We start from the raw sequence: 26,497 nt of genomic DNA, 5'->3' as shown, positions 1-26,497 counted from the left end.
AGCCGAGCGTTGGGCCCCAGGGGTCAGCAGTGAGCCGAGCGTTGGGCCCCAGTGGTCAGCAGGGAGCCGAGCGTTGGGCCCCAGGGGTCAGCAGTGAGCCGAGCGTTGGGCCCCAGGGGTCAGCAGGGAGCTGAGCGTTGGGCCCCAGGGGTCAGCAGGGAGCCGAGCGTTAGGCTCCAGGGGTCAGCAGCAGCGAGCCGAGCGTTGGGCCCCAGGGGTCAGCAGCGAGCCGAGCGTTGGGCCCCAGGGGTCAGCAGCGAGCCGAGCGTTGGGCCCCAGTGGTCAGCAGCAGCGAGCCGAGCGTTGGGCCCCAGGGGTCAGCAGTGAGCCGAGCGTTGGGCCCCAGTGGTCAGCAGCAGGGAGCCGAGCGTTGGGCCCCAGGGGTCAGCAGCAGGGAGCCGAGCGTTGGGCCCCAGGGGTCAGCAGCAGGGAGCCGAGCGTTGGGCCCCAGGGGTCAGCAGCAGTGAGCCGAGCGTTGGGCCCCAGTGGTCAGCAGCGAGCCGAGCGTTGGGCCCCAGGGGTCAGCAGCAGCGAGCCGAGCGTTGGGCCCCAGGGGTCAGCAGCGAGCCGAGCGTTGGGCCCCGGGGGTCAGCAGTGAGCCGAGCGTTGGGCCCCGGGGGTCAGCAGCAGTGAGCCGAGCGTTGGGCCCCAGGGGTCAGCAGCAGCGAGCCGAGCGTTGGGCCCCAGGGGTCAGCAGGGAGCCGAGCGTTAGGCTCCAGGGGTCAGCAGCGAGCCGAGCGTTGGGCCCCAGGGGTCAGCAGCGAGCCGAGCGTTAGGCTCCAGGGGTCAGCAGCAGCGAGCCGAGCGTTGGGCCCCAGGGGTCAGCAGGGAGCCGAGCGTTGGGCCCCGGGGGTCAGCAGTGAGCCGAGCGTTGGGCCCCAGGGGTCAGCAGGGAGCCGAGCGTTGGGCCCCAGGGGTCAGCAGGGAGCCGAGCGTTGGGCCCCAGGGGTCAGCAGCAGTGAGCCGAGCGTTGGGCCCCAGGGGTCAGCAGTGAGCCGAGCGTTGGGCCCCAGGGGTCAGCAGCGAGCCGAGCGTTGGGCCCCAGTGGTCAGCAGGGAGCCGAGCGTTAGGCTCCAGGGGTCAGCAGCAGCGAGCCGAGCGTTGGGCCCCAGGGGTCAGCAGCGAGCCGAGCGTTAGGCTCCAGGGGTCAGCAGCAGTGAGCCGAGCGTTGGGCCCCAGTGGTCAGCAGCAGTGAGCCGAGCGTTGGGCCCCAGTGGTCAGCAGTGAGCCGAGCGTTGGGCCCCAGTGGTCAGCAGCATTGAGCCGAGCGTTGGGCCCCAGTGGTCAGCAGCGAGCCGAGCGTTGGGCCCCAGTGGTCAGCAGCAGTGAGCCGAGCGTTGGGCCCCAGTGGTCAGCAGCGAGCCGAGCGTTGGGCCCCAGTGGTCAGCAGCGAGCCGAGCGTTGGGCCCCAGTGGTCAGCAGCGAGCCGAGCGTTGGGCCCCAGTGGTCAGCAGCGAGCCGAGCGTTGGGCCCCAGTGGTCAGCAGCGAGCCGAGCGTTGGGCCCTAGTGGTCAGCAGTGAGCCGAGCGTTGGGCCCCAGTGGTCAGCAGTGAGCCGAGCGTTGGGCCCCAGTGGTCAGCAGTGAGCCGAGCGTTGGGCCCCAGTGGTCAGCAGTGAGCCGAGCGTTGGGCCTCAGTGGTCAGCAGTGAGCCGAGCGTTGGGCCCCAGTGGTCAGCAGTGAGCCGAGCGTTGGGCCCCAGGGGTCAGCAGTGAGCCGAGCGTTGGGCCCCAGGGGTCAGCAGCGAGCCGAGCGTTGGGCCCCAGGGGTCAGCAGTGAGCCGAGCGTTGGGCCCCAGGGGTCAGCAGTGAGCCGAGCGTTGGGCCCTAGTGGTCAGCAGCGAGCCGAGCGTTGGGCCCCAGTGGTCAGCAGTGAGCCGAGCGTTGGGCCCCAGTGGTCAGCAGTGAGCCGAGCGTTGGGCCCCAGTGGTCAGCAGCAGCGAGCCGAGCGTTGGGCCCCAGGGGTCAGCAGCGAGCCAAGCGTTGGGCCCCAGTGGTCAGCAGTGAGCCGAGCGTTGGGCCCCAGGGGTCAGCAGTGAGCCGAGCGTTAGGCTCCAGGGGTCAGCAGCAGTGAGCCGAGCGTTGGGCCTCAGGGGTCAGCAGTGAGCCGAGCGTTGGGCTCCAGGGGTCAGCAGCAGGGAGCCGAGCGTTGGGCCTCGGGTCAGCAGCGAGCCGAGCGTTGGGCCCCAGGGGTCAGCAGCGAGCCGAGCGTTGGGCCCCAGGGGTCAGCAGGGAGCCGAGCGTTGGGCCCCAGTGGTCAGCAGGGAGCCGAGCGTTGGGCCCCAGGGGTCAGCAGTGAGCCGAGCGTTGGGCTCCAGGGGTCAGCAGCAGGGAGCCGAGCGTTGGGCCTCAGGGGTCAGCAGCGAGCCGAGCGTTGGGCCCCAGGGGTCAGCAGCGAGCCGAGCGTTGGGCCCCAGGGGTCAGCAGGGAGCCGAGCGTTGGGCCCCAGTGGTCAGCAGTGAGCCGAGCGTTGGGCCCCAGGGGTCAGCAGCAGTGAGCCGAGCGTTGGGCCCCAGGGGTCAGCAGGGAGCCGAGCGTTGGACCCCAGGGGTCAGCAGCGAGCCGAGCGTTGGGCCCCGGGGGTCAGCAGCGAGCCGAGCGTTGGGCCCCGGGGGTCAGCAGCGAGCCGAGCGTTGGGCCCCAGTGGTCAGCAGTGAGCCGAGCGTTGGGCCCCAGGGGTCAGCAGTGAGCCGAGCGTTGGGCCCCAGGGGTCAGCAGTGAGCCGAGCGTTGGGCCCCAGGGGTCAGCAGCGAGCCGAGCGTTGGGCCCCAGGGGTCAGCAGTGAGCCGAGCGTTGGGCCCCAGGGGTCAGCAGCGAGCCGAGCGTTGGGCCCCAGGGGTCAGCAGTGAACCGAGCGTTGGGCCCCAGTGGTCAGCAGGGAGCCGAGCGTTGGGCCCCAGGGGTCAGCAGTGAGCCGAGCGTTGGGCCCCAGGGGTCAGCAGGGAGCTGAGCGTTGGGCCCCACGGGTCAGCAGGGAGCCGAGCGTTAGGCTCCAGGGGTCAGCAGCAGCGAGCCGAGCGTTGGGCCCCAGGGGTCAGCAGCGAGCCGAGCGTTGGGCCCCAGGGGTCAGCAGCGAGCCGAGCGTTGGGCCCCAGTGGTCAGCAGCAGCGAGCCGAGCGTTGGGCCCCAGGGGTCAGCAGTGAGCCGAGCGTTGGGCCCCAGTGGTCAGCAGCAGGGAGCCGAGCGTTGGGCCCCAGGGGTCAGCAGCAGGGAGCCGAGCGTTGGGCCCCAGGGGTCAGCAGCAGGGAGCCGAGCGTTGGGCCCCAGGGGTCAGCAGCAGTGAGCCGAGCGTTGGGCCCCAGTGGTCAGCAGCGAGCCGAGCGTTGGGCCCCAGGGGTCAGCAGCAGCGAGCCGAGCGTTGGGCCCCAGGGGTCAGCAGCAGCGAGCCGAGCGTTGGGCCCCAGGGGTCAGCAGCGAGCCGAGCGTTGGGCCCCGGGGGTCAGCAGTGAGCCGAGCGTTGGGCCCCGGGGGTCAGCAGCAGTGAGCCGAGCGTTGGGCCCCAGGGGTCAGCAGCAGCGAGCCGAGCGTTGGGCCCCAGGGGTCAGCAGGGAGCCGAGCGTTAGGCTCCAGGGGTCAGCAGCGAGCCGAGCGTTGGGCCCCAGGGGTCAGCAGCGAGCCGAGCGTTAGGCTCCAGGGGTCAGCAGCAGCGAGCCGAGCGTTGGGCCCCAGGGGTCAGCAGGGAGCCGAGCGTTAGGCTCCAGGGGTCAGCAGCAGCGAGCCGAGCGTTGGGCCCCAGGGGTCAGCAGGGAGCCGAGCGTTGGGCCCCGGGGGTCAGCAGTGAGCCGAGCGTTGGGCCCCAGGGGTCAGCAGGGAGCCGAGCGTTGGGCCCCAGGGGTCAGCAGGGAGCCGAGCGTTGGGCCCCAGGGGTCAGCAGCAGTGAGCCGAGCGTTGGGCCCCAGGGGTCAGCGGTGAGCCGAGCGTTGGGCCCCAGGGGTCAGCAGCGAGCCGAGCGTTGGGCCCCAGTGGTCAGCAGGGAGCCGAGCGTTAGGCTCCAGGGGTCAGCAGCAGCGAGCCGAGCGTTGGGCCCCAGGGGTCAGCAGCGAGCCGAGCGTTAGGCTCCAGGGGTCAGCAGCAGCGAGCCGAGCGTTGGGCCCCAGGGGTCAGCAGCAGTGAGCTGAGCGTTGGGCCCCAGGGGTCAGCAGCAGGGAGCCGAGCGTTGGTCCCCAGGGGTCAGCAGGGAGCCGAGCGTTGGGCCCCAGGGGTCAGCAGCAGTGAGCCGAGCGTTGGGCCCCAGGGGTCAGCAGCAGCGAGCCGAGCGTTGGGCCCCAGGGGTCAGCAGCAGTGAGCTGAGCGTTGGGCCCCAGGGGTCAGCAGGGAGCCGAGCGTTGGACCCCAGGGGTCAGCAGCGAGCCGAGCGTTGGGCCCCGGGGGTCAGCAGCGAGCCGAGCGTTGGGCCCCGGGGGTCAGCAGCGAGCCGAGCGTTGGGCCCCAGTGGTCAGCAGTGAGCCGAGCGTTGGGCCCCAGGGGTCAGCAGTGAGCCGAGCGTTGGGCCCCAGGGGTCAGCAGTGAGCCGAGCGTTGGGCCCCAGGGGTCAGCAGTGAGCCGAGCGTTGGGCCCCAGGGGTCAGCAGTGAGCCGAGCGTTGGGCCCCAGGGGTCAGCAGCGAGCCGAGCGTTGGGCCCCAGGGGTCAGCAGTGAGCCGAGCGTTGGGCCCCAGTGGTCAGCAGGGAGCCGAGCGTTGGGCCCCAGGGGTCAGCAGTGAGCCGAGCGTTGGGCCCCAGGGGTCAGCAGGGAGCTGAGCGTTGGGCCCCAGGGGTCAGCAGGGAGCCGAGCGTTAGGCTCCAGGGGTCAGCAGCAGCGAGCCGAGCGTTGGGCCCCAGGGGTCAGCAGCGAGCCGAGCGTTGGGCCCCAGGGGTCAGCAGCGAGCCGAGCGTTGGGCCCCAGTGGTCAGCAGCAGCGAGCCGAGCGTTGGGCCCCAGGGGTCAGCAGTGAGCCGAGCGTTGGGCCCCAGTGGTCAGCAGCAGGGAGCCGAGCGTTGGGCCCCAGGGGTCAGCAGCAGGGAGCCGAGCGTTGGGCCCCAGGGGTCAGCAGCAGGGAGCCGAGCGTTGGGCCCCAGGGGTCAGCAGCAGTGAGCCGAGCGTTGGGCCCCAGTGGTCAGCAGCGAGCCGAGCGTTGGGCCCCAGGGGTCAGCAGCAGCGAGCCGAGCGTTGGGCCCCAGGGGTCAGCAGCAGCGAGCCGAGCGTTGGGCCCCAGGGGTCAGCAGCGAGCCGAGCGTTGGGCCCCGGGGGTCAGCAGTGAGCCGAGCGTTGGGCCCCGGGGGTCAGCAGCAGTGAGCCGAGCGTTGGGCCCCAGGGGTCAGCAGCAGCGAGCCGAGCGTTGGGCCCCAGGGGTCAGCAGGGAGCCGAGCGTTAGGCTCCAGGGGTCAGCAGCGAGCCGAGCGTTGGGCCCCAGGGGTCAGCAGCGAGCCGAGCGTTAGGCTCCAGGGGTCAGCAGCAGCGAGCCGAGCGTTGGGCCCCAGGGGTCAGCAGGGAGCCGAGCGTTAGGCTCCAGGGGTCAGCAGCAGCGAGCCGAGCGTTGGGCCCCAGGGGTCAGCAGGGAGCCGAGCGTTGGGCCCCGGGGGTCAGCAGTGAGCCGAGCGTTGGGCCCCAGGGGTCAGCAGGGAGCCGAGCGTTGGGCCCCAGGGGTCAGCAGGGAGCCGAGCGTTGGGCCCCAGGGGTCAGCAGCAGTGAGCCGAGCGTTGGGCCCCAGGGGTCAGCAGTGAGCCGAGCGTTGGGCCCCAGGGGTCAGCAGCGAGCCGAGCGTTGGGCCCCAGTGGTCAGCAGGGAGCCGAGCGTTAGGCTCCAGGGGTCAGCAGCAGCGAGCCGAGCGTTGGGCCCCAGGGGTCAGCAGCGAGCCGAGCGTTAGGCTCCAGGGGTCAGCAGCAGCGAGCCGAGCGTTGGGCCCCAGGGGTCAGCAGCAGTGAGCTGAGCGTTGGGCCCCAGGGGTCAGCAGCAGGGAGCCGAGCGTTGGTCCCCAGGGGTCAGCAGGGAGCCGAGCGTTGGGCCCCAGGGGTCAGCAGCAGTGAGCCGAGCGTTGGGCCCCAGGGGTCAGCAGCAGCGAGCCGAGCGTTGGGCCCCAGGGGTCAGCAGCAGTGAGCTGAGCGTTGGGCCCCAGGGGTCAGCAGCAGGGAGCCGAGCGTTGGGCCCCAGGGGTCAGCAGGGAGCCGAGCGTTGGGCCCCAGGGGTCAGCAGCAGTGAGCCGAGCGTTGGGCCCCAGGGGTCAGCAGGGAGCCGAGCGTTAGGCTCCAGGGGTCAGCAGCAGCGAGCTGAGCGTTGGGCCCCAGGGGTCAGCATGGAGCCTGTTGAGCCTTTAGCGGGGAGGGACGAGGGAGCAGCTCGGCGTTGAGTGTAAATGACACGAACAGAGCCGAGTCTTAGAGCGAGGGCGGCCGCAGTTACAACGTTGAGCAGCTTTGTAGATTTGACCCCCACCCCCAGGTCCCAGTGGGTGAAAGGTCAGTGACCAGCTATTCACAATATATATTAATGATCTAGACGAGGGAACTAGATGTAATATCACCAAGTTTGCAGACGACACAAAACTGGGTGGGTGTGTGTGCTGTGAGGAGGATGCCGAGAAACTCCAGTATGATTTGGACAGGTTGGGTGATTGGGCAGATGCAGTATAATGTGGATAACTGCGAGGTTATCCACTTCGGTGGCAAAAACAGGAAGGTAGATTATTATCTGAACGGCAATAGATTGGGAGACGGGGAAGTGCAACGAGACCTGGGTGTCCTTGTGCACCAGTCGCTGAAGGTAAGCATGCAGGTGCAGCAGGCGGTTAAGAAGGCAAATGGTATGTTGGCCTTCATAGCGAGAGGGTTCGAGTACAGGAACAAGGATGTCTTGCTGCAGTTGTACAGGGCCTTGGTGAGACCACACCTTGAGTATTGTGTGCAGTTTTGGTCGCCTTATCTGAGGAAGGATGTTCTTGCCATGGAGGGAGTGCAGCGAAGATTCACCAGGCTGATACCTGGGATGGCAGGAATGACGTATGAGGAGAGATAGGGTCGATTGGGCTTATATTTGCTAGAGTTTAGAAGAATGAGAGGGGATCTCATTGAAACTTATAAAATTCTAACAGGACTAGACAGACTAGATGCAGGAAGGATGCTCCCGATGGTCGGGGAGTCCAGAACCAGGGGTCACAGTCTAAGGATAAGGGGTAAGTCATTTAGGACAGAGATGAGGAGGAATTTCTTCACCCAGAGAGTGGTGAACCTGTGGAATTCTCTACCACACAAGGCAGTTGAGGCCAATTCATTAAATATATTCAAGAAGGAGTTGGATATATTTCTTAAGGCTAAAGGGATCAAGGGATATGGGGAGAAGGCAGGGACAGGGTACTGAATTTGGATGATCAGCCATGATCTCATTAAATGGCGGAGCAGGCTCGAGGGGCCGAATGACCTACTCCTGCTCCTATCTTCTATGTTTCTATGACTGACCCGGTGCTGAATTGTGATCTCTTTCTAGCTGAGCAAGAGGAGCGAGCGGAGAGCAGAGGCTGAGAAACAGCTGGCCGAAGCCCAGGAAGCAGGTGAGACCGCAGTCCGGCTTGCCGTCACTACGTGTGGCATCGTGATCTCGTCTGTGTCCCACTGATTGTCATGTTGGCAAAGAGTTTTATCAAGAATAATGGCGCGTGTACAGAATCATCGAATGGTACAGCACAGAAGGAGGCCCTTTGGCCCATCGTGCCCCTGCTGGCTCTTTGCAAGAGCTATGCGATTAGTCCCACTCCCCTGCGCTCTCCCTATAGCCCTGTTCCCTTTCGGTATTTCTCCATTTTGAATGTTACTTTTGAATCTGCTTCCATCTTCCTTTAGCCATTGACCAGAAACTGAACTGGACCAGCCACATAAGTACTGTGGCAACAAGAGCAGGTCAGAGGCTGGGCATTCTGCGGCGAGTGTCTCACCTCCTGACTCCCCAAAGCCTTTCCACCATCTGCAAGGCACAAGTAAGGCGTGTGATGGAATACTCTCCACTTGCCTGGATGAGTGCAGCTCCAACAACACTCAAGAAGCTCGACGCCATCCAGGACAAAGCAGCCCGCTTGATTGGCACCCCATCCACCACCTTAAACATTCACTCCCTCCACCACCGGCGCACCGTGGCTGCAGTGTGTACCATCTACAAGATGCACTGCAGCAACTCGCCAAGGCTTCTTCGGCAGCACCTCCCAAACCCGCGACCTCTTCCACCTAGAAGAACAAGGGCAGCAGACGCATGGGAACACCACCACCTCCAAGTTCCCCTCCAAGTCACACACCATCCTGACTTGGAAATATATCGCCGGTCCTTCATCGTCGCTGGGACACAATCCTGGAACTCCCTCCCTAACAGCACTGCGGGAGTACCTTCACCACACGGACTGCAGCGGTTCAAGAAGGCGGCTCACCACCACCATCTCGAGGGCATCTGGGGCTGGGCAATAAATGCTGGCCCTACCAGCGACGCCCACAACCCAGGAATGAATTAAAAAAAATATATAGCCACATTTTCAAATTCATGAACAGTTTTGAGAAACAAGTTTCCACTAGCAGGAGGTGCCGCCTTCTTGAACCGCTCGCCGCAGAATACCCAGCCTCTGACCTACTCTTGTAGCCACAGTATTTATGTGGCTGGTCCAGTTAAGTTTCTGGTCAATGGTGACCCCCAGGATGTAGAAGGTGTGGGGATTCGGCGATGGTAATGCCGTTGAATGTCAGGAGGAGGCCGATATGGATAATTCACTCGGCACTTCTAGCTGAAGGCGGTTGCAAACGCTTCAGCCTTGTCTTTTGCACTCGCGTGCTGGGCTCGGTGTGTGTGCGTGATGTATGCTGTCTCTTTTTTTGCAGTTATCGTTCCAAAATGGTCATTGACTGTACTGTTTTTAAAAAAAATAATAATTCAGTAGAATGAGGAGTTCTTTACCCAGAATCTACCATGGCAGAGGAACCGCGCTATCCCTGGGATGGAGCCAGGGGGTGGGAGCGTTCCGTCCCAGCGATCGAGCGATTTCTCTGCCGCCACGCATGCTGGCTGAAGAGCTCCCCATTGCACACAAACCTGCCGCCACCTCGCTCCTCACCTGCGTACCCCGTGTATTGTAAGTTGTAAAATGGTCTTCCAGATATTGAAAGGGTTTGATAGGGTAGAGCAGCAAAGGGATCTGGGAGTACAGATACACAACTCAGAGTCTTTCAGACATCAGAATTAAATTGTCGGTGGTGCAGGGAGTAAATGTAGGCGGATTCCAGATCCCATCTTTTTTTTTTAATTAATTGATGGGATGTGGGCATCGCCGGCTGGCTAGGCCTGCATTTAGTGCCCATCCCTAATTGCCCTTGAGAAGAAGGCGGTGAGCCGCCGCCTTGAACCGCTGCTGTTAGGAAGGGCGTTCCAGGATTTTGGCCCAGCGACAGTGAAGGATCGGCGATACAGGTCCAAGTCAGGATGCTGTGTGGCTTGGAGGGGAACTTGTAGGTGGTGGTGTTCCCATGCGTCTGCTGCCCTTGTCCTTCTAAGTGGTAGAGGTCGCGGGTTTGGAAGGTGCTGTTGAAGGAGCCTTGGCGAGTTGCTGCAGTGCATCTTGTAGATGGTACACACTGCAGCCACAGTGCGCTGGTGGTGGATGGAGTGCCAATCAAGCGGGCTGCTTTATCCTGAATGGTGTCGAGCTTCTTGAGTGTTGTTGGAGCTGCACTCATCCAGGCAACATAAGAAATAGGAGCAGGAGTAGGCCAATCGGCCCCTCGAGCCTGCTCCACCATTCAATAAGATCATGGCTGATCTGATCCCAACCTCAAATCTTCTATCACTCTGCATCCACCCGAACCCATGTGATCTCCCGGGAGAGGCGAAAAACCAGATAAAAGACCCAATGGCCAATTTGGGAGAAAAAAATCTGGGAAATTCCTCTCCGACCCATCTAGGCGATCGAAATTCTTCCAGGAGATCACTGTTTCCCTATATTTTCTACAGTACTTACCTTCTGTAAAGGCGATCTCCACCCCAGCCAGGAACAGGAATAAAACCATCTCCTGAAATCTAACAGAATTAGAACACAAGAAGTAGGAGCAGAACCAGGCTACACGGCCCCTGGGCCCACTCCACTACCCACAGGGCCATGTCCGATCCGAACCTAAACTCATGTCCAATTTCCTGCCCGCTCCCCGTAACCCTTAATTCCCTTTACTTCTAGGAAACTATCTATTTCTGTTTTAAATTTATTTAATGATGTAGCTCCCACAGCTTTCTGGGGCAGCAAATTCCACAAACCTACCACCTTCTGAGTGAAGAAGTTTCTCCTCATCTCAGTTTTGAAAGAGCAGCCCCTTATTTTAAGATTATGCCCCCTAGTTCTAGTTTCACCCTTCATTGGGAACATCCTCACCGCATCCACCCGATCAAGCCCTTTCACAATCTTATATGTTTCAATAAGATCGCCCCTCATTCTTCTGAACTCCAATGAGTAGAGTCCCAATCTACTCAACCTCTCCTCATATGTCCATCCCCTCATCCCCGGGATTAACCGAGTGAACCTTCTTTGTACTGACTCGAGAGCAAGTATGTCTTCTTAAGTATGGACACCAAAACTGTATGCAGTATTCCAGGTGCGGTCTCACCAATACCTTGTACAACTGAAGCAATACCTCCCTGTTTTTATATTCCATCCCCCTAGCAATAAAAGCCAACATTCCATTGGCCTTCTTGATCACTTGCTGCACCTGCATACTAACTTTTTGAGTTTCGTGCACCAGGACCCCCAGATCCCTTTGTACTACAGTACTTTCCAGTTTCTTGCCATTAAGATAATAACTTGCTCTATAATTTTTCCTGCCAAAGTGCATAACCTCACACTTTCCAGTATTGTATTCCATCTGCAAGTGGGGAGTATTCCATCACACTCCTGACTTGTGCCTTGTAGATGGTGGAAAGGCTTTGGGGAGTCAGGAGGTGAGACACTCGCCGCAGAATTCCCAGCCTCTGACCTGCTCTTGTAGCCACAGTATTTATGTGGCTGGTCCAGTTCAGTTTCTGATCAATGGTAACCCCCAGGATGTTGATAGTGGGGGATTCAGCGATGGTAATGCCATTGAATGTCAAAGGGAGATGGTTAGAGTCTCGCTTGTTGGAGATGGTCATTTGCCACTTGCCACTTGTCAGCCCAAGCCTGAATGTTGTCCAGGTCTTGCTGCATATGGACACGGACTGCGTCAGTATCTGACGAGTCTCGAATGGTGCTGAACAGTGTGCAATCATCAGTGAACATCCCCACTTCTGACCTTATGATGGAGGGAAGGTCATTGATGAAACCGCTGAAGATGGTTGGGCCTAGGACACTGCCCTGAGGAACTCCTGCAGTGATGTCATGTGATTGAGATGAATGACCTCCAACAACCACAGCCAACTTCCTTTGTGCTAGGTATGATTCCAACCAATGGAGAGTTTTCCCCTTCATTCCCATTGACTTCAGTTTTGCTAGGGCTCCTTGATGCCACACTCGATCAAATGCTGCCTTGATGTCAAGGGCAGTCACTCTCACCTCACCCCTTGAGTTCAGCTCTTTTGTCCATGTTTGGACCAAGGCTGTAATGAGGTCAGGAGCTGAGTGGCCCTGGCGGAACCCAAACTGGGCGTCAGTTAGCAGGTTATTGCTGAGTAAGTGCCGCTTGATAGCACTGTCGACGACACCTTCCATCACTTTGCTGATGATTGAGAGTAGACTGATGGGACAGTAATTGGCTGGGTCGGATTTGTCCTGCTTTTTGTAGACAGGACATACTTGGGCAATTTTCCACATTGCCGGGTAGATGCCAGTGTTGTAGCTGCACTGGAACAGCTTGGCTAGGGGCACAGCTAGTTCTGGAGCACAAGTCTTCAGTACTATTGCCGGAATGTTGTCAGGGCCCATAGCCTTTGCAGTATCCAATGTCTTCAGCCGTTTCTTGACATCACGTGGAGTGAATTGAATGGGCTGAAGACTGGCATCTGTGATGCTGGGGACCTCAGGAGGAGGCCGAGATTGATCATCCACTCGGCACTTCTGGCTGAAGATAATTGCAAATGCTTCAGCCTTGTTTTTTGCACTCACGTGCTGGGCTCCACCATCATTGAGGATGGGGATATTTTTGGAGCCTCCTCCTGTTAACTGTTTAATTGTCCACCACCACTCACGACTGGATGTGGCAGGACTGCAGAGCTTTGATTTGATCCGATGGTTGTGAGATCGCTTAGCTCTGTCTGTCGCATGTTGCTTCCGTTGTTTGGCATGCAAGTAGTCCTGTGTTGTAGCCTCACCAGGTTGACACCTCATTTTTCGGTATGCCTGGTGCTGTTCCCGGCATGCTCTCCTGCACTCTTCGTTAAACCAGAGTTGATCTCCCGGCTTGATGGTAATGGTAGAGTGAGGGATATGCCGGGCCATGAGGTTACAGATTGTGGTTGAATACAATTCTGCTGCCGCTGATGGCCCACAGTGCCTCATGGATGCCCAGTTTTGAGTTGCCAGATCTGTTCGAAATCTGTCCCATTTAGCACACAACACGGTGGAGGGTATCCTCAACATGAAGACGGGACTTTGTCTCCACAAGGACTGTGCGGTGGTCACTTCCACCAATGCTGTCATGGACAGATGCATCTGCAGCAGGTAGATTGGTGAGGACGAGCTCAAGTAGGTTTTTCCTTCTTGTTTGTTCCCTCACCACCTGTCGCAGACCCAGTCTGGCAGCTATGTCCTTTAGGGCTCGGCCAGCTCGGTCAGTTGTGGTGCTACCGAGCCACTCTTGGTGATGGACATTGAAGTCCCCCACCCAGAGGACATTTTGTGCCCTTGCTACTCTCAGTGCTTCTTCCAATTGGTGTTCAACATGAAGGAGTACTGATTCATCAGCTGAGGGAGGGCGGTAGGTGGTAATTAGCAGGAGGTTTCCTTGCCCATGTTTGACTTGATGCCATGAGACCTCATGGGGTCCTGAGTCAATGTTGAGGACTCCCAGGGCTACTCCCTCCCGACTGTATACCACGGTGCCACCACCTCTGGTGGGTCTGTCCTGCCGGTGGGACAGGACATACCCAGGGATGGTGATGGTGGTGTCTGGGACAATGGTTGTAAGGTATGATTTGGTAATTATGACTATGTCAGGCTGTTGCTTGACTAGTCTGTGGGACAGCTCTCCCAATTTTGGCACAAGCCCCCAGATGTTGGTAAGGAGGACTTTGCAGGGTCGACAGGGCTGGGTTTGCTGTTGTCGTTTCCGGTGCCGAGGTCGATGCCGGGTGATCCGTCCGGTTTTATTCTTATTGTTTTTCGTAGCGGTTGTTTACAACTGAGTGGCTTGCTAGGCCATTTCAGAGGGCATTAAGAGTCAACCACATTGCTGTGGGTCTGGAGTCACATGTAGGCCAGACCAGGTAAGGACGGCAGATTTCCTTCCCTATAAAATTCTGTCAGGCCTGGACAGACTAGATGCAGGAAGGATGTTCCCGATGACGGGGGAGATCAGAACCAGGGGTCACAGTCTAAGGATAAGGGGTAAGCCATTTAGGACTGAAATGAGGAATTTCTTCACCCAGAGAGTGGTGAACCTGTGGAATTCTCTGCCACAGAGGGCGGTGGAGGCCAGTTCATTAAATATATTCAAGAAGGAGTTGGATATATTTCTTAAGGCTAAAGGGATCAAGGAATATGGGGAGAAGGCAAGGACAGGGTACTGAATTTGGATGATCAGCCATGATCTCATTGAATGGCGGAGCAGGCTCGAAGGGCCGAATGGCCTACTCCTGCTCCTATCTTCTATGTTTCTATGTTTCTAAAGGACATTAGTGAACCAGATGGGTTTTTGCAACAATTGACAATGGTATCATGGTCGCCATTACTAAGACTAACATTTAATTCCAGAATTAAATTGAATTGAATTTAAATTCCACCAGCTGCCATGGTGGGATTTGAACCTATATCATCAGAGCATTTGACTGAGCCTCTGGCTTACTAGTCTAGTGACATAACCACTACGCCACCACTCGGTGTGGGACTGAGCCCCACACGCAGACCACGAGGATCCCAGATCCCGTCTCCACCGCCCCGGTGTGCTACTGAGCCCCACACAAAGAGCAGGAGGATCCACATGGAGGGTCGGATCCCTGCCCGTGGAGGGTCGGATCCCTGCCTGCGGAGGGTCAGATCCCCATATATTTAATAATTCATTAGAAAAAGATGTAGTGCCAGCGGACTGGCGGATAATAATGAACATAAACCTATATTAAGGAGGGAGATAGAACCTGTCCAGGGAAATATAGACCAGTCAGCTTAACAGCGGTGGTTGGAAAAATAATGGGATCCCTACTAAAGGAGAAAATAGAAGAACATCTCGAAGCTGGGTGCTGTGGTCAGTGAGGGTCAGAGGTCAATGGAGGCAATGGGTGATGTGGTCAGCATGGATTTGAAGAGGGAAAGTCTCACTTGACCAACCTCATTGAACTTTTTGAAGAGGTAACAGAGAGAGTAGACAAGGGTAATGCAGCAGATGTAATTTATCTAGATTTTCAAAAACCTTCGATAAGGTACCCCATAATAGACTGACGAACAAGGTCAGAGAATGCGGAGTCGGGCCAAGTAGCAGAGTGGATAGCTAGCTGGCTTCAGGACAGAAAGCTGAGAGTAGGGGTAAAGGGTAGCTATTCACAGTGGCAGAAGGTGGGTAGTGGTGTTCCACAACCACTGTTGTTCGCAGTTTATATTAACGATTTAGACTTTGGAATTAAAAACACAATTTCTAACTTTGCGGATGACACCAAATTTGGGGGGGGGGGGGGGTGATAGTCAATACTGAGGAGGACTGCAACAAATTACAGGAAGACATTAATAAACTTGCAGAATGGGCATATCATTGGCAAATGAAGTTCAACGCAGATAAATGTGAGTTATTACATTTTGGTAAGAAAAATAGGGCGGTCACTTATCACTTGGAGGGTGCGAGTCTAGGTGGGGTAGAGGAGCAAAGGGATCTCGGAGTACAAATACACAAATCACTAAAAGTTGCGACACAGGTTAGCAAGACCATAAAAAAAGCCAGCCAAGCACTTGGATTTATTTCTCGAGGGATAGAATTGAAAAGTAGTGAAGTTATGTTAAACCTGTGTCGAGCCTTGGTTAGACCACACTTAGAGTACTGCGTACATTTCTGGTCGCCGTATTATAAAAAGGATATAGAGGCACTGGAGAGGGTGCAGGGAAGATTTACAAGGATGATACCAGAAATGCGAGGGTTTACATATCAGGAAAGGATGAACAGGCTGGGTCTCTTTTTGCTTGAAAACAGAAGGCTGAGGGGTGACCTAATAGAGGTCTTTAAAATTATGAACGGTTTTGATAGAGTGGATACAGAGAGAATGTTTCCACTTGTGGGGAAGAGCATAACTAGAGGCCTCAATATAAGATAGTCACCAAGAAATCCAATAGGGAATTCAGGAGAACCTTCTTCACCCAGAGAGTGGTGAGAATGTGGAACTCGCTGCCACAGGGAGTGGTTGAAGCGAACAGTGTTTAAGGGGAGGCTGGACAAACATATGAGGGAGATTTAGATGAGGAAAGACGGGAGGAGGCTCGTGTGCAGCATAAACACCGGCATGGACTGGTTGGGCCGAATGGCCTGTTTCGGTGCCGTATATCCTGTGTAAAAATGGTGACTGGGTGCTGTGGTCAGTGAGGGTCATGGGTCAATTGGTGCTGTGGTCAGTGAGGGTCAGAGGTCAATGGAGGCTGGGTGCTGTGGTCAGTGAGGGTCAAGGGGTCATTGAGGGTGAAGCGATCAATGGGTGCTGTGGTCAGTGAGGGTCAGAGGTCAATGGGTGCTGTAGTAAGTGAGGGTCAGTGGGTGCTGTGGCCAGAGGTGAATGGAGGCTGGGTGCTATGGTCAGTGTGGGTCAAGGGGTCAATGGGTGCAGTGGTCAATGAGGGTGAAGAGGTCAATGGGTGCTGTTGGTCAGAGGTCAATGGGTGCTGTGGTCAGTGAGGGTCAGAGGTCAATGGGTGCTGTGGTCTGAGGGTCAGAGGTCAATGGGTGCTGTGGTCAGTGAGGGTCAGGTCAATGGGTGCTGTGGTCAGTGAGGGTCAGAGGTCAATTTGTGTGGTCAGTGAGGGTCAGAGGTTAATGGGTGCTGTGGCCAGTGAGGGTCAGAGGTCAATGGGTGCTGTGGTCAGTGAGGGTCAGATATCAATGGGGGCTGGGTGCTGTGGGCAGAGAGGGTCAGAGGTGAATGGAGGCTGGGTGCTATGGTTAGTGTGGGTCAGAGGTCAATGGAGGCTCAGAGACTGCAATCTGACACTGCTTTCTTGACCCTAGGTGACGTTGAGAACATCGAGAGGTTCAATAAGAGGCTGGTGAAGATCACCAAACAGCACAACGACGAGTGTAAACGACTGCTGCAGCTCATGGGGGTCCCGTACATCGAGGTAACGATCTACATAGAGTGAGGGGGGGGGGGGGGGGAGTCCCGTATGTCGGGGTAATGATCTACATAGAGTGAGGGGGGTGGGGGGAGAGTCCCGTATGTCGGGGTAATGATCTACATAGAGTGAGGGGGGGGGGCGGGGGAGTCCCGTATGTCGGGGTAATGATCTACATAGAGTGAGGGGGCGGGTGGGGGGGGAGGCCCGTATGTCGGGGTAATGATCTACATAGAGTGAGGGGGGTGGGGGGAGAGTCCTGTATGTCGGGGTAATGATCTACATAGAGTGAGGGGGGGGGGGGGGGGAGTCCCGTATATCGGGGTAATGATCTACATAGAGTGAGGGGGGGTGGGGGGAGTCCCGTATGTCGGGGTAATGATCTACATAGAGTGAGGGGGGTGGGGGGAGTCCCGTATGTCGGGGTAATGATCTACATAGAGGGAGGGGGTGGGGGAGTACCGTATGTCGGGGTAATGATCTACATAGAGTGAGGGGGGTGGGTGGTGGAGTACCGTATGTCGGGGTAATGATCTACATAGAGTGAGGGGGGCGGTGGGGGGAGTCCCGTATGTCGGGGTAATGATCTACATAGAGTGAGGGGGCGGGTGGGGGGGGAGGCCCGTATGTCGGGGTAATGATCTACATAGAGTGAGGGGGGGGGTGGGGGGGGAGTCCCGTATGTCGGGGTAATGATCTACATAGGGTGAGGGGGGGTGGGGGGAGTCCCGTATGTCGGGGTAATGATCTACATAGAGTGAGGGGGGTGGGGGGAGTCCCGTATGTCGGGGTAATGATCTACATAGAGTGAGGGGGGTGGGGGGAGTCCCGTATGTCGGGGTAATGATCTACATAGAGGGAGGGGGTGGGGGAGTACCGTATGTCGGGGTAATGATCTACATAGAGTGAGGGGGCGGGTGGGGGGGGAGGCCCGTATGTCGGGGTAATGATCTACATAGAGTGAGGGGGGTGGGGGGAGAGTCCTGTATGTCGGGGTAATGATCTACATAGAGTGAGGGGGGGAGTCCCGTATATCGGGGTAATGATCTACATAGAGTGAGGGGGGGGTGGGGGGGGAGTCCCGTATGTCGGGGTAATGATCTACATAGGGTGAGGGGGGATGGGGGGAGTCCCGTATGTCGGGGTAATGATCTACATAGAGTGAGGGGGGTGGGGGGAGTCCCGTATGTCGGGGTAATGATCTACATAGAGGGAGGGGGTGGGGGAGTACCGTATGTCGGGGTTATGATCTACATAGAGTGAGGGGGGTGGGGGGAGTCCCGTATGTCGGGGTAATGATCTACATAGAGGGAGGGGGTGGGGGAGTACCGTATGTCGGGGTAATGATCTACATAGAGGGAGGGGGTGGGGGAGTACCGTATGTCGGGGTTATGATCTACATAGAGTGAGGAAGGGGGGGGAAGAGTCCCGTATGTCGGGGTAATGATCTACATAGAGTGAGTGGGGCGGTGGGGGTCCCGTATGTCGGGGTAATGATGTACATAGAGTGAGGGGTGGGAGGGGGGGTCCCGTATGTCGGGGTAATGATCTACCTAGGGTTAGAGTTAGGGTAGTGAGAGCGAGTCTGCGTTTAGGGTTAGGTAGTGAGAGTGAGTGTGTGTGAGCGAGTTAGGGTTAGGGGTTAGGGTAGTGAGAGCGAGTCTGCATTGAGGCTTAGGGTTGTGAGAGCCAGTCTGCGTTTAGGGTTAGGGTAGTGAGAGCGAGTCTGCGTTTAGGGTTACGGTTAGGGTAGTGAGAGCGAGTGTGTGTGTGAGCGAGTTAGGGTTAGGGTAGTGAGAGCGAGTCTGCGTTTAGGGTTAGGGTAGTGAGAGCGAGTGTGTGTGAGCGAGAGCGAGTTAGGGTTAGGTTTAGGGTTAGGGTAGTGAGAGCGAGTCTGCGTTTAGGGTTAGGGTAGTGAGAGCAAGTGTGTGTGTGAGCGAGAGCGAGTTAGGGGAGTCCTGTATGTCGGGGTAATGATCTACATAGAGTGAGGGGGGGGAGGGGGGAGTCCCATATGTCGGGGTAATGATCTACATAGGATGGGGCGGTGTGCAGGTTTCTGGAGTACAGATGTGGGCAGTCTGTATATCGAGATGATGTGTGACGGGAGCGGTACTTGGGGGGCAGATATGAGGTCTGTGCATGGGGCATACAGTGACGGGTTTAGGGAACAGGGTGTGTAGTATTTTGGCGAGGAGAGTAGGGACTGTCTTTTGAGATATAGCTGTGGGGGGTCTGTAATTCAATTTCAATTCAATTCAAATCGCTTTATTGGCATGACAAGGTACATCTTATGTTGCCAAAGCATCGAAAAACATTTATGGTTGAACACATAAACACAGATCTATCCATACAGTGTATAAACAGATATATCCCTGAGTGTATAAATATACATTCATATAATTTGTATATACTCTTTTCTTAGATTTAGTGGTTGTCCCTCTGTTTATGGCAAGCTGTAACATAGTGTGCCGCTAAGGTTACACAATTTCTCTCTTCCCCTAGTAGGTATGGGAGTTTTTGGTCGTCATTCAAATTTCTGAATTCCGGGCATATTTTTGTGAATTTTGGGTAGAAATTCTCCCTTATGCCCTGATATTTTCTACAAGCTGTGAGGAAGTGCATCTCTGTCCCCACCACTCCCTGACTGCAGTGAGAGCATATCCTGTCCTCTCTTGGTAGCCGGGTCTGCCTGTGTCTACCTTTTTCGATCGCCAGGCTATGTTCACTAAGTCTGTACATTGTCAAGGTTTTTCTCAGTTTGCTATCCTTTACCATGGTCAGGTAATCAGCCATGTTGTATTGTCTGTTTAGGGCCAAGTAGCAATTGAGTTTGCTTTGGGTTTTTGTTGTTTCTGCCCAATATGACAGATATTTTTCCTTTTGCTTAGCGACGATTGTGTTGGGTCGAATTCTTTGTTACGCTGTCACTGTCCTGGGGCTGCTTATTGTTAGTAGTGTTAGTAGTTACTTCACTGAGTCCCAGGACTAGTTGACTGAGGGTATTTTTCTTTATGGTCCTCTCTTGGCATTTCAGGGCTTCGTAATGATAGCATTGGGGGTTGCTCATTTCTAGGTGTTTCCAAAATTTGGTGGCTCTTTTTTGGATAGTGATTATTAATGGATATTGGCCTAGTTCTGCCCTGCATGCATTGTTTACGGTTTTCCTTTGAGTCCGGAGGATACTTTTACAGAATTCTGCATGTAGGATCTCAATTGGGTGTTTGTCCCATTTTGCAAATTCTTGTTGTGTTAGCGGTCCCCACACTTCACTGCCATAGAGTGCAATTGGTTCAATTACTGATTTTAAAATTTTGAGCCAAATGCTAATTGGGATTTCTATTTGGATTGATTTTTTAATGGCATAGAAAGCCCTTCTTGCTTTCTCTTTCAGTTCATTCACAGCCAGTTTGAAATTTCCCGTAGAACTGATTTTTAAGCCCAAGTATGTGTAGTTAGTGGTTTGTTCAATTTTGGTTGTTCCTAGTGTGAAATTTATTTTGGGTCCCTGATGTCTGGACCTTTGCTGGAACACAAGGACTTTGGTTTTTTGGGGATTTATTGTCAGGGCCCAAGTCTGGCAGTACGACTCCAGCAGATCCAGGTTCTGCTGTAGACCCTCCTTAGTTGGTGACAGCAGAACCAGGTCGTCTGCATAGAGGAGGAATTTAACCTGGGATTCATATAGGGTGAGGCCGGGTGCTGTAGATTGTTCAAGTAGTTTTGCCAATTCATTTATGTAAATATTAAAGAGTGTCGGTGAGATTGGCGAGCCCTGCGTCACCCCCCGCCTCTGTGGGAAGTATTTTGTTTGTTTGTCTCCAATTTTAACTGCACATTTGTTGTTTGTATACATTGATTTAATTACATCATATGTTTTTTAATTACATCATCTATTTTTCCCCCTACCCCGCTTTCGATAAGTTTCAGGATAAGTCCCCCACCGTCCAGTCCCCCACCCGGCCTAACAATTCCCCTCCCCCGCCCGGCCTAACTCAAATTCAAATTCAAATTGCTTCATTGGCATGACAAGGTACATCTTATGTTGCCAAAGCATCGAAAAACACTCATGGTTGAACACAAAAAATACAGATTATCCATACAGTGTATAAACAGATATACCCCTGAGTGTATAAATATACATTCATATAATTTGTATATACTCTTTTCTTATATTTAGTGGTTGTCCCTCTGCTTATGGCAAGCTGTAACATAGTGTGCCGCTAAGGTTACACAATTTCTCTCTTCCCCTAGTAGGTATGGGAGTTTTTGGTCGTCATTCAAATTTCTGAATTCCGGGCATATTTTTGTGAATTTTGGGTAGATGTCCTCCCTTATGCCCTGATATTTTCCACAAGCTGTGAGGAAGTGCATCTCTGTCTCCACCACTCCCTGACTGCAGTGAGAGCAAATCCTGTCCTCTCTTGGTAGCCGGGTCTGCCTGTGTCTACCTTTTTCGATCGCCAGGCTATGTTCACTAAGTCAAGGTTTTTCTCAGTTTGCTATCCTTTACCATGGTCAGGTATTCAGCCATGTTGTATTGTCTGTTTAGGGCCAAGTAGCAATTGAGTTTGTTTTGGGTTTTTGTTGTTTCTGCCCAATATGACAGATATTTTTCCTTTTGCTTAGTGACGATTGTGTCGGGTCGAATTCTTTGTGTTACGCTGTCACTGTCCTGGGGCTGGTTATTGTTAGTAGTGTTAGTAGTTACTTCACTGAGTCCCAGGACTAGTTGACTGAGGGTATTCTTCTTTATGGTCCTCTTTTGGCATTTCAGGGCTTCGTAATGATAGCAGTGGGGGTTGCTCATTTTTAGGTGTTTCCAAAATTTGGTGGCTCTTTTTTGGATAGTGATTATTAATGGATATTGGCCTAGTTCTGCCCTGCATGCATTGTTGACGGTTTTCCTTTGAGTCCGGAGGATACTTTTACAGAATTCTGCATGTAGGATCTCAATTGGGTGTTTGTCCCATTTTGCAAATTCTTGTTGTGTTAGCGGTCCCCACACCTCACTGCCATAGAGTGCAATTGGTTCAATTACTGATTTGAAAATTTTGAGCCAAATGCTAATTGGGATTTCTGTTTGGATTGATTTTTTAATGGCATAGAAAGCCCTTCTTGCTTTCTCTTTCAGTTCATTCACAGCCAGATGGAAACTTCCCGTAGAACTGATTTTTAAGCCCAAGTATGTGTAGTTAGTGGTTTGTTCAATTTTAGTTCCTAGTGTGAAATATATTTTGGGTCCCTGATGTCTGGATCTTTGCTGGAACACAAGGACTTTGGTTTTTTGGGGGTTTATTGTCAGGGCCCAGGTCTGACAGAACGACTCCAGCAGATCCAGGTTCTGCTGTAGACCCTCCTTAGTTGGTGACAGCAGAACCAGGTCATCTGCGTAGAGGAGGAATTTAACCATGGATTCATATAGGGTGAGGCCGGGTGCTGTAGATTGTTCAAGTAGTTTTGCCAATTCATTTATGTAAATATTAAAGAGTGTCGGTGAGATGGGCGAGCCCTGCGTCACACCACGCCCCTGTGGGAAGTATTTTGTTTGTTTGTCTCCAATTTTAACTGCACATTTATTGTTTGTATACATTGATTTAATTACATCATATGTTTTTTCCCCCTACCTCACTTTCGATAAGTTTCAGGAATAGACCGTCGTGCCAGATGGAATCGAAAGCCTTCTGGAAATCTATAAAGCAGGCGAAAATTTTGCTTTTGTTTTGATGAACATGTTTGTCAATTAGGGTCTGTAGGGTGAAGATATGATCTGATGTTCTATAGTTTGGTAGGAATCCAATTTGGCTTTTACTCAAGACATTGTGCTCCTCAAGGAAGTTTATAAGTCTTTTGTTTATGATACTACAGAATACCTTCCCCAGGTTACTGTTTACACAGATGCCTCGATAGTTATTTGGGTCAACTTTGTCTCCACTTTTGTATATGGGCGTTATGAGTCCTTTGTTCCAGATATCACGGAAGTAACCGACACTCAGAACCAAGTTGAAGAGTTTTAGGATAGCCAGTTTCATTTTATCATCCGTGTGTTTAATCATCTCGCTTAGTATGCCGTCTGCACCGCAAGCTTTTCCTGGTCGCAGGTCCTTGAGTTTTTCAAATAACTCTTTTTCTGTTATTATGGAGTCTAGCGGGTTTTGGTTATCTTTTATGGCCATTTCGAGCTTTTCCAGTTTTTTGCATATTTGGTATTGCTCTGGGCTTGGTGTGTTTTTCTGGTATAATTTTTCAAAGTGGTTTTCCCATGTGTCTCCATTTTGAATGGCCAATTCGTCGTGTTGTTTTTTGTGTAATGTATTCCAGTTGTCCCAGAAACAATTGGAATCAATGGATTCCTCAATGGAGCCGAGTGTATTCTTAATATACTGCTCTTTTTTGGTTCTGAGTGTGTTTCTGTATTGTGTTAGTGTCTGACAATAAGTAAGGCGTAATTCCTCGTTTTCTGGCTGTCTGTGTTTTTGGTTTGATATTTTTCTAAGTTTTTTCCTCGTGTTATGGCAATCTGGGTCAAACCATTTTTCATAGTTTTTTGTTTTGGGTTTGTTCTTGCGAACTTTCAAGTTTGACCTTGTTGCCAAATTATCAAAAATATTATTTAGGTTATTCACTGCCCGGTTTACGCCTTCTTTATTGTGAGCGTATATGTTTTCCAGAAAGGTGTCCAAGAGAGCTTGAGTTGATTGATTGCTAATTGCTTTCTGGTATTTTTCCGTGCTGTTTTTGGCCCATCTAGGATTTTTTGGTGTTGTACAGCTTACTGGGTTGTGTTTCTGTGTTGGTTGTTTCTGTCTTTTTAAGATACATAGTAATTTGACTGTGGTCTGACAGTGTTGTTTGTGGTTTGACTGTGAATGCTCTGAAAGAGGATGGGTCCAAATCCGTAATCATATAGTCTACGGTGCTGCAGCCAAGAGGTGAGCAATAGGTCGATCTTCCTAGGAGGTCTCCCATGAACCTACCATTGACAATGTACAGACCCAGGCTTCGACGGAGCTGCAGGAGCTGTTTTCCGTTAGCATTTCTCTGTTTGTCGCAGTTATGCCTGTATGGATAACTGGGTATAGGTAAGCGGGAGGGATCTGTACACTGGATGCAGATTTTTTTGAGAGGGTTGCTCTTCGTTGGTTGTAGTTCTGAGCGTGGTGTTTACATGGGCTATAAGGGAAGTGAATGGGGGGGTGCTGTACATCGAGGTACCTGAGATATCCTCCTGCACAGCCCAGTAATTCTCTTCCTCCCTTTCATCACCAGGCTCCCTGTGAAGCGGAAGCCAGCTGTGCGGCATTGGTCAAGGCGGGCAAGGTCTACGCTGCAGCCACAGAGGACATGGACGCCCTGACCTTCGGCACCTCTGTCTTACTGCGGCACATGACCGCCAGTGAGGCCAAGTGAGTTACCCAGATAGAGAGTGCAGCTCCCTCTACACTGCCCCATCAAACACTCCCAGGGCAGGTACAGCACGGGTTAGATACAGAGTAAAGCTCCCTCTACACTGCCCCATCAAACACTCCCAGGGCAGGTACAGCACGGGTTAGATACAGAGTAAAGCTCCCTCTACACTGTCCCATCAAACACTCCCAGGGCCGGTACAGCATGGGTTAGATACAGAGTAAAGCTCCCTCTCCACTGTCCCATCAAACACTCCCAGGGCAGGTACAGCACGGTTAGATACAGAGTAAAGCTCCCTCTACACTGCCCCATCAAACACTCCCAGGGCAGGTACAGCACGGGTTAGATACAGAGTAAAGCTCCCTCTACACTGTCCCATCAAACACTCCCAGGGCAGGTACAGCACGGGTTAGATACAGAGTAAAACTCCCTCTACACTGCCCCATCAAATACTCCCAGGGCAGGTACAGCATGGGTTAGATACAGAGTAAAGCTCCCTCTACACTGTCGCATCAAACACTTGAATATTTGAGGCTGTTCCGTCTCCTAATGCCCTCGCTCTGTGTGTCTCGCGCTGATCCATCTTATCACGCCCCCTCCCTCTGTTTCTCTGATGTTCTGTCTCCTAATGCCCTCCCTCTATTTTTTCACAGGAAGCTGCCCATCCAGGAGTTCCACCTGAGCAAAGCATTACAGGAGGCAGACCTGACACAGGAACAGGTGGGTGAGGGGGAGCGTAACGCTCACAGGCAGGCGGGTGCAGAGGAGGGTAGGGTGTGGGTGAGGGGGAAATGGATGTGGGTTGGTGGGGGATGGAGGTGGGTGAGGGGGGAAAGGGGCATGGGGTGGGTGAGAGGGGAAAGGGTGTGGGTTGGTGGGGGTGGGTGAGGGGGGAAAGGGTGTGGGTCGGTGGGGGTGGGTGAGGGTCGGTGGGGGTGGGTGAGGGGGGAAAGGGTGTGGATCGGTGGGGGTGGGGGTGGGTGAGGGTCGTGGGGTGGGTGAGGGGGGAAGGGGCATGGGGTGGGTGAGGGGGAAGGGGCATGGGTCGGTGGGGCATTGGGGTGGGTGGGGGGAAAAGATGTGGGTCGGCGGGTGGGGGGGGGAAGGAGCGTGGGTCGATGGGGGTGCGTAGGTGGGTGGGGAGAGTTGCAGAAGGGGTGTGGGTCGGGGGGTAGGTGGGTGAGAGGGGGTAGGGGTATGGGGAGGTGGCTGAGTCCATTCTGAATGCCAACCTTTTGTTTATCTCTCTCTGCCATCCCCCTCCGCCCTGTCTCTCTTCCTCTCTCCCCTGCAGTTTGTCGATCTGTGCATCCTCCTGGGCAGTGATTACTGTGAGAGTATCCGTGGGATCGGACCCAAGCGAGCCATCGACCTCATCAAACAGCACAAGAGCATCGAGGAGATCATCAAGCACATCGACAGCAGCGTAAGTGGGAGGGGAGGAAACATCCCAGAGTGAACAGGGATCCCGGAATTCCCCACACGCTGTGTTCCAGTGCTGGGGATTCCCAGAATGAACAGGGATCCTGGGATTCCCCACACGCTGTGTCCCAGTGCTGGGGATTCCCAGAGTGAACTGGGATCCCGGGATTCCCCACATGCTGTGTCCCAGTGCTGGGGATTCCCAGACTGAACAGGGATCCCGGATTCTCCACACTGTCCCAGAGTGAACAGGGATCCTGGGATTCTCCAGACTGTGCCCCAGTGCTGGGGAACATCCCATAGTGAACTGGAATCCTGGGATTCTCCACACTGCCCCAGTGCTGGGGATTCCCAGAGTGAACAGGGATCCCGAGATTCTCCACACACTGTGTCCTGGTGGTTGAGTTTCCCGGTTTGGATCCAGCTCGGACTATCCAAGATCTCTGTGCTACCGACGATCCCCCGCCTATTCTTTGTGTAGCGGACCCTTGGTACAGTCCCTTGATCTGAAATTGGCCCCGCTTAAGTGGAGCAAATAGCGCTAACCAATTCAACAACAACTACTTGCATTTATATAGCACCTTTAACGTAGTAAAAAGTCCCACGGCGCTTTACTGGCGAGTTATAAAACAAGATTTGACAACGTGTCACGTAAGAGGATAATTAGGGCAGGTGACCAAAAGCTTGTTCAGAGTCAGGTTTTAAGGAGAGTCTTAATGGAGGAGCCGGCCATACTAGTCTGAAAATGCCCGATCTCGTCTGATCTTGGAAGCTAAGCAGAGTCAGGCCTGGTTAGTACTTGGATGGGAGACCGCCTGGGCATACCAGGTGCAGTGGGCTTTTAAAGGGGAGCGGGCGGGGAAGTGGCTTTGAGCCCAAGATCAGCTGTGATCTTGTTGAATGGCGGAGCAGGAACGAGGGGCCAAGTGGCCGATTCCTATTTCTTATTTTCTTATGAGACAGCGGTAGAGAGGTTTAGGGAGGGAATTCCAGAGCTTAGGGCCCAGTCAGCTGAAGGCACGGCCACCAATGGTGGAGCGACCAAATTTGGGAATGCTCAAGAGGCCAGAATTGGAGGAGCGGGGGTGGTGGGGGGGTTGTAGGGCTGGAGGAGATTACAGAGATAGGGAGGGAGGGGCGAGACCATGGAGGGATTTGAAAACGAGGATGAGAATTTTAAAACCGACACGTTGCTTAACCAGGAGCCAATGTAGGTCAGCGAGCACAGGGGTGATGGGCGAACGGGACTTGGT

General features: G+C 54.6%; 1 protein-coding gene and 1 pseudogene across 1 annotated transcript in view; both read left to right on the top strand.

The window, feature by feature from the left end:
• The first annotated feature begins 6,266 nt into the window (after positions 1-6,266).
• fen1 (flap structure-specific endonuclease 1) overlaps positions 6,267-26,497 on the top strand; it is a 38,868-nt gene continuing 18,637 nt past the window's right edge. The window contains exons 1-6 of the mRNA XM_085983889.1: positions 6,267-6,275; positions 7,454-7,517; positions 16,312-16,421; positions 23,685-23,821; positions 24,476-24,542; positions 25,117-25,248. Coding sequence (XP_085840015.1) covers positions 6,267-6,275; positions 7,454-7,517; positions 16,312-16,421; positions 23,685-23,821; positions 24,476-24,542; positions 25,117-25,248 — 519 coding nt within the window. The remainder of the gene's footprint in view (positions 6,276-7,453; positions 7,518-16,311; positions 16,422-23,684; positions 23,822-24,475; positions 24,543-25,116; positions 25,249-26,497) is intronic.
• LOC147118345 (5S ribosomal RNA) lies at positions 25,969-26,084 on the top strand (annotated as a pseudogene).

This window comes from Somniosus microcephalus, chromosome 4, assembly GCF_052327205.1.
Source record: "Somniosus microcephalus isolate GS21.2 chromosome 4, FLI_Smic_1.0, whole genome shotgun sequence".
Classification (NCBI taxonomy): domain Eukaryota; kingdom Metazoa; phylum Chordata; class Chondrichthyes; order Squaliformes; family Somniosidae; genus Somniosus; species Somniosus microcephalus.
Note: the sequence above shows the minus strand (reverse complement) of the source record. Positions and strands in the feature narration are given on the sequence as shown.